Here is an 11,120-nt window from a genome sequence, read left to right as displayed (position 1 = left end):
GAAGAGAGGTTTACCCCATTGTCACACCCTCCTATGGGTTGCATCTCCTTTCAAAATACATGAGGGCGGAGATATAGACAAGTACAATTCTGCAGAGCTTCCAGATCCGGCCCTCGAACTTGCACTGTATAGGACTGTTACCACGTGTATGCTACATGGTCCTTGCGGTTTACTAAATACAAATGTTCCATGTATGCAAGATAATAAATGTAAGAAACGGTTTCCAAAACCAATTAGACGGTCGCTACATATGTCCGCATGAAGCTGCATGGAGGATCCTAAAATTTTCCATCCACGAACGTCATCCACCTGTACAAGTTTTAGTCGTGCCTTTGGAAAGTATGCAACCTACTGTTTTTAAAGAGAACAGCAAATTATCTTCTTTGATTAACAAACCAGGGTTTGGCTTTACTACATTAACAGAATGGATGCAAAAAAATCAACGAGATTCTCGTGGGAACGACCTGACATACATCGACTACCCCACAAAATATCGTTGGGACACGATACCTAAAGGTTGGATCCATAGAATTGTCACAGAAAATACGGTCACAACTAATACTACTATCGGTCGACTCGCATATGTACATCCGATGACTGGGGAATTGTTTTATTTACGAATTTTGCTATATCACCAAAAGGGATGCAAATCCTTCGATGATGTCAGAACCATACGTGGGACAACACACAATACATTTCGAGAGACATGCGAAGCTTTAGGATTAACCGGTAATGATAGAGAGTGGCTAACAGCTTTCAATGAAGCATCTACTTGGTAACCCTCCTTTCTTATGTCATTTACTTCTCTTTTGTGAGGTAGGTAACCCTCCTTTATTTTGGGAGGCAGCAAAGTCCAAAATCGGTGACGACATAACCTTTTCCTACACTTACAATGCCTCAACTTCAAATGTCATCATACATCGAACAACAGCAGAACAACATATACTCCTCGAAATACACAAAAAAAAAAAAAAAAAAAAAAAAAAAAAAAAAAAAAAAAATATTACTTGCATCAACCCCGTCAAAATCTCTTTCAGATTTCGGGTTACCAATGCCATCCCATCTGTTCTTTCTGTCCTAAAAAATCGTCTAATTCTTGAAGAAAGTAACAACAATACAAAATTATTACTTTCTCAGCATGCGTCAATGGTATCACAGTTGAATCCTGAACAGCTTAGAATTTACCAAGTTGTTGTTAATGCTAAATGCAACAAAACCGTACCTCTGGACAAAAATATTTCTTATACAGTCACGGGGGTACGGGAAAAACGTACCTCAGGACAAAAATACTTTCATACTTCAGATCCATGGGAAAAAATGTTCTTGCTGTCGCAACATCAGGAATAGCCTCACTTCTATTGCCATTCGGTTGAACCGCACACTCTCGATTTATCATTCTTGTTGATCTAACCGAAAAGTCCTCGTGCAACATTAAAAAGAAAACACAACTTGCAGAAATCATAAAGAAAACTTCCATGATTATATGGGATGAAGCTCCGATGAGTGATCATCGTTGCTTTGAATTTCTTGACAAATCACTTAAAGATGTCCTCGAAGACGATGAGCATCTTTTTGGTGGTTTATCAATACTATTAGGGGGTGACTTCCGACAAACACTTCCTATTCACCCAAAAAGTGAAAAATCAAAGATAATTAACCTCAGTTTACCCAATTCATACTTGTGGTCGCACTTTATTGTTTTCAGAATGCACCACAACATGTGTTTGTCGCAACCATCCAACTCAGATAGAGATATCCATCGGATATCACAGTTTGCCTCATGGCTACTTGATATCGGAAATGGAAATATCGGATCCCAAGATAGAAATGACCCAGATAACACAAAACTCATAGAAATACCCCAGTCAATCCTAATCAACTCAGTAACCGACAGATTGAAAGCTCTAATAGATTTTGTATACGATTCTGATGTAATTACCAATCCATCGCCTGAGGAACTATCTGTTAGAGCCATCATCTATCCAAAAAATGAAACCGCAGATAGGGTGAATAGTTTGATTATGTCAAAGACTGTTGGTAATGAAACTGTATACAACAGTTCTGACTCTATAAAATCACAAAGTCATGACACGTTGGAACTAAACACTCTATACCCACAAGAGTATCTAAACAAACTCAACTTCTCAGGTATTCCTGCACACAGATTACTATTAAAACTTAATACCCGTGTGATGTTGTTGCGAAACATCAACCAAAGAGAAGGACTTTGTAATGGTACACGCTTAATTGTGTCAAAACTATTACCAACTGTAATTGAGGCATTCATAATTACAGGCACATCTGTTGGAAAACGAGTGTACCTTCCAAGAATAAACTTTGTACACAATAGTACAAATTTACCATTCACCTTTACTAGAAAACAATTCTCTCTTAAAGTTTGCTACACAATGATCATCAATAAAAGCCAAGGGCAATCCCTCAAAAAAAGTTGGACTGTACCTTTCACAATCAGTACTTTTGCGCCCGAGCAGTTATATGTTGCTTTGTCGAGAGCCACCTCACCAGATTCAATTAAGATTTTGTTACAACAGGAGGAAGACTTTCCTTTGAACAACACCAAGAATGTAGTATATAAGGATTTGTTGATGATGGTTGATATGCGTGAGGTTTAAATAACATATCCAAAGCAAATGTTATCCACCAAACATCAACTTTCACAACTATCTATATTTATAATTTTAATATACAAAAGTTAACTCTGAACATTAACGCTTATAATCTTTTCTTATCTACAGATACATGTCGTCAGAAGTTGAAAGCATTTCAAATTTACGGTATGGTTCAGCAGGAAAATCAATTGAAGTACGAGTTCTACGACAATGGATACCCAACATTGGAAGAAATGAAAGATGGTTCATCGTAGTAGACAAACATGTAAGTGTCATCACAAGTCTTAATATTACCTTAAATTATTGATTTCATTATTAACAGACAATAACATATGATCCTTACAAAGGGAAATGCAATCCAAATGCTTGCACACGAAACAAATGAAGCTCACCCAATGTGTATCATGTCAACATTACATTGTTACCGAATTAAAGACTACACCACAGTACTAGACAAATATCTAAAAGTGTTGTATCATCCCGTAGTAATAAATGTTGGTCAAGCTTCAACGATTGAATAAATTCCAGACTCTGACACAGTTCCACATATGTGGTTCCGCTTCCACCAACAAGCACATTTCCACATCATAGCATACAAAAATCTAGAAAAGCCAGGTACAAGAACACGTATTACATCCACATACACATAAATTCAATGACTCCAAAAATAAATATTACATTCTATTTATATCTGCACTCAGACTTTATCAGGGTTCCATCAGCATCAAAGATCGTGAGAAGAAAAACAAAGAACCATTTGTGGCACTCACCTTGCTTGATGAAAGGTAAGCTTTTCGCATTATTTTTGCAATACATATGATTAAAAAAGTTACTTAACGATTATCTGTACTAAAATTGGTCCAAGAGGGGAGGAAATTACCAAACTACTATGGAAAGAGTGCATCGACTCCCCAGAAAAATTTAACCGTCCTTCAATTACATCACATCATAGCACAACCGTACTCGCCTTCACCAACGTGAAATCCACCTACTACAACGGTTAGCAACATATCACATGCATTCATCATATAGCTTACTACTTACAATCTTGAGGCAATAAAATTAATGGTTATGATGTAGGGACTTTGACACTCATGCCCACCAGCGCAACACACATGTATGTAAACCCAGAAATACCGGAAACACAAATCCTCATAACAAGGTAACATATTTCACCAGCACCACTCCCTACTTATGGATATGTAGATGAAACAAATGTTAACAAAATCCAGCATACACCAAACATGCAAACAACATTCATACCAATAGATTTGGCGATCAGTTCCACTGCAAACCCACACCACCTACAACAACTACCAACCTACAACAATTAAAAACATCTGACTACCATCAAATTGCGGTAACAATTAACACATCATCTTAAATATACACACCAGTACTTACCACTTACCAATCTACATTTTAAACTTTTTTGAAGGACAAACTATTCATTGTTACAGCAATAATATCTGACTTCACATTCAAAGATACTTGGTACCACATCCCCTGCACCACATGTGGGAGGTCAACACACAAAAAAAGCAATGACTGGTTCTGCATCTCACACATCTCACATGGATCTATCAGTGCACCGTTAATTCGGTATGTAATCCATCCCTTATACTTTAGTTACCGATCACTTTGTTAACAAAATAAACAACAATATTGTTCACATGTACAAAATCTCAGTCATTGTCACCGACAAATCAGACACAATTACCATCTTCATGTCCGATGAGGCAACATGCACTTTGGCAAAGACTACTTGACAAGAAATCATCTACCAATACCCAAATCAAGAATCAAATACCCTACCACAACAATTACAACTATGCAAGGGATCACTCATAACTTTCTACCTCCAATGCACCAAATTATCAACCACAAAAAATATTCGCTTCATGATGACCTCAGTCACTGACATCAAGCATTCAAAAAACACAATGACCTCACCACTAAAAACACCAGTATCACCTTCACAACCCGTCGATCAACAAAGTAGAAAAAAAAACCAATCACACCCATGAAAACACCCAAACTAGTAAAACGGTCAACACTTCACCGCACAGGTATAAACAAATAACAAATCTAGATACACAACACCATCACCTATTTAACCTTTACTTATTGGACAGATGCTGCAAGTGAAACATCAAATCCAAAACGCAAAAGATACAAACAAGATCAACAACATGTCAAGACTAGCACCAACAAGTAGAAAAGCAACTTTAACTTCCCTTCAACATAACAACCCCTACCAACCAACAAGGATTTCTTATATAGGTATTGATGTATGGCACAACGTAACCTAAACCACCGTATATAGAACAACAGTCTTCATACATTGGATTGCTGCCAATATAAAGTAGTATTTACTTTGTTGAACATACAACTTTTCTATATGAGTATTCACAATGCCAATGTCTAGCTTACAACAAATAATGTCAAAACAATCATCTGTAAATATTATTTAAAAATAAGCTCCTTACACTCATTTCACAAGCACATTCAAAAGAAGAAAACCAACTAAAAACAAACCTACAAAACACAAATAAAACCAAAACTAATCATCAACCCGATTTAAACGTTACAATACAAGTGTGAATACAAGCTTTCACATACAAATATTAACAGGAACACACAAATCTGCATGTTTTTCATCCTCTAAAACTTATTTCAACATAAATAGTTCAGACATGCAAACCTTTCACGACAACTACAAATAATCATTTTTCATAACATTCCTTCTTTTATCTTTGCTTGCACTAACACCGACAAGAAATAACAAAATTGTGACCCGTGGTTCTCCGCGGGTTAACATACTAGTTTTTTTAATCTTAAATTATGAACGATCAAACGAAATAACATGTATACCCCTCAATCTCCCCTGGTGGAATTTAGTGAATGGATGAATAATCCCTATCTAGGTTTTTTTGCTCCATAAATATGCACGTTTTTATGTCATTTTGTTTGTTTGTTTGTTTTTTTCAAATCTTCTACTAACTCTCCCAATTAAAAGTTTGCTTGTAATGTAAATGCTCAAAAAATAGCAACACAATTTAAGCCTATTGCCATTTTAGGCAGTGTGTTAGTTGTAAGCAAAATGGAAAATATCCTTTTGCAATACATTTTGCTCAAAAAATCCATTAGAACGGCTCACCATGACACTTTAATACAATAAAACCACCGGATTACAAAAGCATTACAAATTTAAATTAAAGTATGTTTTTATTGTGCGTAAAAAAATGCATTTCCATACAAACTTTGAATGCATAAGATGAAAACAACTATAAATCATGAAAATGCAAAAAATAAATAAATAAATAAAACACACACACACACCCCATAAAAATAGTATCCAACTATTGAGCAATGGTGGACTCAGGGTCAAACTTAAGGGGTATCCCAAAAAAACGTTTGTCTAATATACAATAAGAAAAAAAAAAGACCGCAATTTCATTAGACATAAAGTTCAACTTCCAAAAACAAAATTACATTCACCTCTTCGATCTTTCGTTTTACGAAAGCAAGTAATTTCATTTTCATTTTTAACATTTTCTAGTGCTTATTTTTCTACATTACAAATCAAAGCACCATTCATAAAATCGTCACCTATTCTATTACGCAAATCGGTTTTCAAGAAATTCATTGTAGAAAAACACCGTTTAATGGTTGCGGTTATGGCGGGCAAAACAATGCTAGTCTTAATAATCTATAAACCAAAGAAAAAGAGAGGTGCTTCCCGGTTTCCACCAACAAACGAGAGAGGTCTGCAATTCCCTTCAAGTTAAAAAATCTCTCATCATGGAGCAAAGAGTGATAATAGATATCAAGTTGTCCATTAAGTTGCGCCCTTTCTGAATCGTCAAAATCGTTTTTGTATATCTCGCTTAGCTTTAACAACTTTGTTTTATCAAAACTAGAAAATGAGTCACAAGGACTCAATGCCGCCATGTTCTCCATCAACTCCGTGCCAACTTCACTAAACCTATCCCCAAATTCTTGAATTTGCATATCTAAAATTGTGTTAAAAATCACAACTTCAAAATGATGTTGATTAGTCTTATTGGTCCTACGCTTGCGTGGGGTAACATAATATTCCAACATGTCCACAATTTCAATACTATATTTTTCACAAAAAGCACATACATTCTTCCAAATTTGTGGAAACCCATCTTTTCTAAAAACTAGCAATGCTTTCTTTGTCCCTTTCTACTAACGAAGTCGCTTCTAAAAACTAGCAATGCTTTCTTTGTCCCTTTTATATAATGTGCAGAACTGTTTTCATTTAAATTCAAAGATTTCAAACCGTTGAATGCATCACTCATATTACTTGCTCCATCATAACTTGGTCCACTCACCTATATGTTTGAAAAAAATTAATAAAAAACTATAAGAAATAAAAATAAAACTAATATCGTATTAAATTTTAAACGGATAAATATTTTATGATTTCTCATCTGAGTCATACTCAATTTATTGTTGGAAAATACGGTATCAATGACAGCTTTAAGAGTCAAAGAAGATGTATCCAACACGTGAACAATTCCAATAAATCTTTCCTTTACAATCCCTAGTCTATCAATTTATCTCAAAACTATAGCAATTTTTCTTTTTTGGAAACATCACTAGACTCATCAACTAAAATAGCAAACACATCTTTACCAATTTCATCACAAATAGACTTAATTATCTCTTTTGAAAAGAAATCGACCATATCTTTTTGAATCGTGGGAGAAGTCAACTTTTCATTTTTTGGAGCATTTTCTAAAGTAACTTTAAAAATCTTCTCTAATCAAAGATAATACTTCAATGAAAAGTCCTTTATTATTAGACTTTTCCGTCTCTTCATGTCCACGAAATGGTAATGCATTTTTAAATAAAAATCTACAACTATCGATTGTAGCACGTAATTGAATTTGATAATTACTTTTCTCAAGTTTTGTTTGCTTATGAAAGACTTCACCAATAGATTGGTTTTTTCTCAATAGCAAATCGCACTTTTATTGGGCCTTATGGTGATAACTTTGAATATTACCCATATGTTTCTGAAATGAGCCTTTTCAGTCAAATTGTCAAAGCCTTCGGTTATAAATGCATCTCTTCCACCTTGTTCCCCTACCATATCTCCAAACAAATAGCAACAAAAACAATATGCCTTCTTATTTTTTTTATCCTATACTCTTACCATGGAAAATTAGTAAACCATTACACAACAAAACGTCTTGGCTTATTACTAAATAATGTATATTCAAAACTATGACCCTTTGGTTGAAAAGGCCCTTTAATCAAATATGTCTTCTTTATTTCATCCCTTTGATTAGGATTATAATATGTAATCTTTGGCCTATCCCCCGGGTCCGAAGGAAGATCATTCAAAGCAAAAGATTGTGTCGCTTTTGGTTTGGGCATTGGTTGATTAGTTTGTGGAAGTTGAGTAGGTTCATTAGATTTTGTTTCTTGTGGTTTTGGTATTGGTTGATTAGTTTGTTGAACTTGATTATTTTCATTAGCCCTATTTTTTTTGGAAGTTCCTTCACCGTTGTTGTCTCCAACATCTAAATGTCTTTTGAAAAAACTTTAATAGCAACCTACAATAAAAAATATGAACTATAAACTTCATTTCAAGTTTCAACAACAATCAATAAATAACAACCTAGTAACCTACAGTCAAATTATCAATTATCAAGATATATCAACTATAATCCCAATTCCAAGTTTCAACAACAAACGAACAAATAGAAATCTACAATAAAAATATATCAACTATAACTTGATTTCAAGTTTCAACAACAAATAAGCATTAAGTATTAACCCTAAATGAAATACACTTTCCACCATATGGAAGAAAATGAATTCCTTCCAAAGTTGGATGGAAAACCCACAACCACTATTACCACCACCACTGCTGCCGCTCCACCAACCACCACCACCACCACCACCACTGCTACCGCCACAACCATTACCACCGCCATCGTTGCCACCACCGTGGCTACTGCCACCGCCATAATCACCACCCATCACCACCGTCGCCGCCACCACCATCCATCATCACCTCTACCGCTGCCACCCACCGCCACTGCGTGCGACACCACCACCACTACCATCATCATCGTTACCACCGTAGCTGTGCCACCGACTACTACTACCACCACCACCGCCACCATTTACGCTACCACCACCACTACCAATGCCATCACTAACCAACACCGCCACTACCACCACTACCACTACCAGCACTACCACTACCACCACCACCACCATCACCGTCATTGCTATCGCCACTAGCTGCAACTACCACCATCACTACCACTTCCGCCAACACAATCAATGCCACTGCCACCATCACCACTACCGTCACATCCACCATCACCGCTACCTACCATTATCGTCGCCACCACCACCACTGCTCCTACAACTACTGCCACCACCGCCAAAATTTTACTGTTTTTATAATTTTCATGATGTATTTTTATATATAAGTTAGAAAGCAAGGTAAAATTAAGCAAAACAGGAAAAAAGGGTAATTATATCATTTTACAAGAATTCAAATTCCATTTCCTCCGAACTAAACAGATATTGGAATGAATTCCAATTCCACTTCCTGCCAACCAAACAACATATGGAATTGGATTCAAATTCCTCACAGATTCCTTTTCCAATTCCAATTCAAATTCCTTCAACAACATTCTGTGAAACAAACAACACCTAAGTCCCTAATTTCACAAAGTTATTGTTAATTTCTAATTTTGAAAATAATAACAAAAATTTTGAATTTTAATTAACCTAAAAAAATAATATGGGTGAGTATTTTGGTTATACTAACTTGTTTCATTGTGATGGAATATCCGAGGAGCGGAGGATGTGCTTGAAATTTTACAATTGTGATTTGAGAATTGAGAATGCTTGTTCACGTCTCCACGATCGCAGCAAGGCAAAAAATGATTGCTGAAGTCGGAAATTGAGAAGACACGCACGCATGAAGTGACGATCGGAATATCGGATAATCGAGATTACGTAATTATTTTCATTGGACTATTGGGCTTAAATCTTAATACCTCTTTGTTTCAATAAATTAATTGGTGTGTGCTTAAAATTTTTAGACCATTTGGGCTAGTTTGTCTTTTGATCCATTTAGAAATAACCTGAAATTTTTTATGGTAGCTTAATTTTTTTTCCGATATAAAACCACAATATAAAACGAATTTTTCTGAAAAAATTAACACTACTAAAAAAATGAGTTTCTTCATTGTCTTTGAAAATTCTAATCAATTTCTTCTTTAATCTAATTCATTACCGAGTTTCAAAGAACACAAATCCGTCATGTCTCCGTCTCTATTCGATGATGAATTTGTTCTCGTTTTCCACAACTTTTTGGCCTTTTTTACAGTGAATCATTGAAGGTTACTGTATTTCGAAAGATCCAACTCAATTCCAGTATACCTTCCTGCTTCAAGTTCGTTTACTGTTTTTGATTCGTAAATCTTCTTGTTGTAATCCACATTTTCTGAAAATGTGGATTTGTTCGCAACTTATCTCAGTGTCAGTTATATTGATCGATTCACTTTTAGTGAATCTAGTAAAAATGTGGTGTGTAATCCATTTCTTTTTTCTTCTACTTGTAGCTAGAAATCAATACATTTTGGAACGTTCAACACTTGCAATACAATCTCATCGATCTGAAAATTATCTTTTGCAATTTTTGTTTCACCTATCTATTTTTTCCATGAATTGAGATGTTAAGAACCTTAAGTCAACTACGGTTGTTAATTGATTTTATGATGGAATTATGGTTTCCGTGGTTGTGATTAAAAGGTAGTGCATTCAGTACTACCTTTTCTTTTATATGAGCACCAGGTTTTTCATGAAATTCCCCAACGAGATGTTTATTGATTAGTTTACATAGTTAACAAGTTTTTCCTTTAATCTATTGATTTTTCTAAATATCAGTAGCAATAACCTCTATCATGTTAACCTTACTTGTAAACTCTCATAATTCTTTTTATTACAATATTGGATTAAAAGAAGCTTGGATGAATTGGGTTGTTATTATATGAGATATGACTTCTCTGGTCTCACTAGGTATTATTACATGATGTGTGATGTGTTGCATAAAAAAGTTAAATTATCATCAACTATTAATTAAAGGCCACTTGTTTGACATTATATTTAGAAGTTCTTAACATTAACATTTTGTACACAAACCAATTAAAGATCTTGTCTTTATAGAGTTTCATAGGTTTCATTTCCCTTTTGTGTAGATGGTTGAAGCATGAGAATCAAGCTTGGGCATAAATACGCCATGGCTCACTAAACATTATCTTTAAATAATTCTCGACACCCAAGGTAACTTTTTGATCAACAATTTCTCCTGCTTTCACTTAACAGTTAAAGCATAACCCATGTTTGTTCTTGTTAGCTAAACCTAGCTTAAGCTTTGTACCTTGACGATTTTCCGATGAAGAAAAACTGAAAATATTTCAAGTTTAG

The 11,120-nt window shown here is 35.1% G+C and overlaps 2 protein-coding genes across 2 annotated transcripts; both read left to right on the top strand.

The window, feature by feature from the left end:
- The first annotated feature begins 1,475 nt into the window (after nt 1-1,475).
- LOC145046219 (uncharacterized) lies at nt 1,476-2,633 on the top strand. Its single transcript, XM_078994516.1, has one exon. The coding sequence runs from the start codon at nt 1,476-1,478 to the stop codon at nt 2,631-2,633; it is 1,158 nt and encodes a 385-aa protein (XP_078850642.1).
- Nucleotides 2,634-3,307: 674 nt separating this feature from the next.
- On the top strand, nt 3,308-5,277 carry LOC144997480 (uncharacterized). Its single transcript, XM_078957393.1, has 7 exons — nt 3,308-3,415; nt 3,496-3,629; nt 3,711-3,792; nt 3,900-3,990; nt 4,069-4,232; nt 4,320-4,699; nt 4,766-5,277. The coding sequence occupies exons 3-6, from the start codon at nt 3,725-3,727 to the stop codon at nt 4,366-4,368; spliced, it is 372 nt and encodes a 123-aa protein (XP_078813519.1). The 5' UTR covers nt 3,308-3,415; nt 3,496-3,629; nt 3,711-3,724; the 3' UTR covers nt 4,369-4,699; nt 4,766-5,277.
- Nucleotides 5,278-11,120: the final 5,843 nt, after the last annotated feature.

This window comes from Lactuca saligna, chromosome 5 (assembly GCF_052625555.1).
Source record: "Lactuca saligna cultivar CGN05327 chromosome 5, ASM5262555v1, whole genome shotgun sequence".
In the NCBI taxonomy this organism is placed as follows: domain Eukaryota; kingdom Viridiplantae; phylum Streptophyta; class Magnoliopsida; order Asterales; family Asteraceae; genus Lactuca; species Lactuca saligna.
Note: the sequence above shows the minus strand (reverse complement) of the source record. Positions and strands in the feature narration are given on the sequence as shown.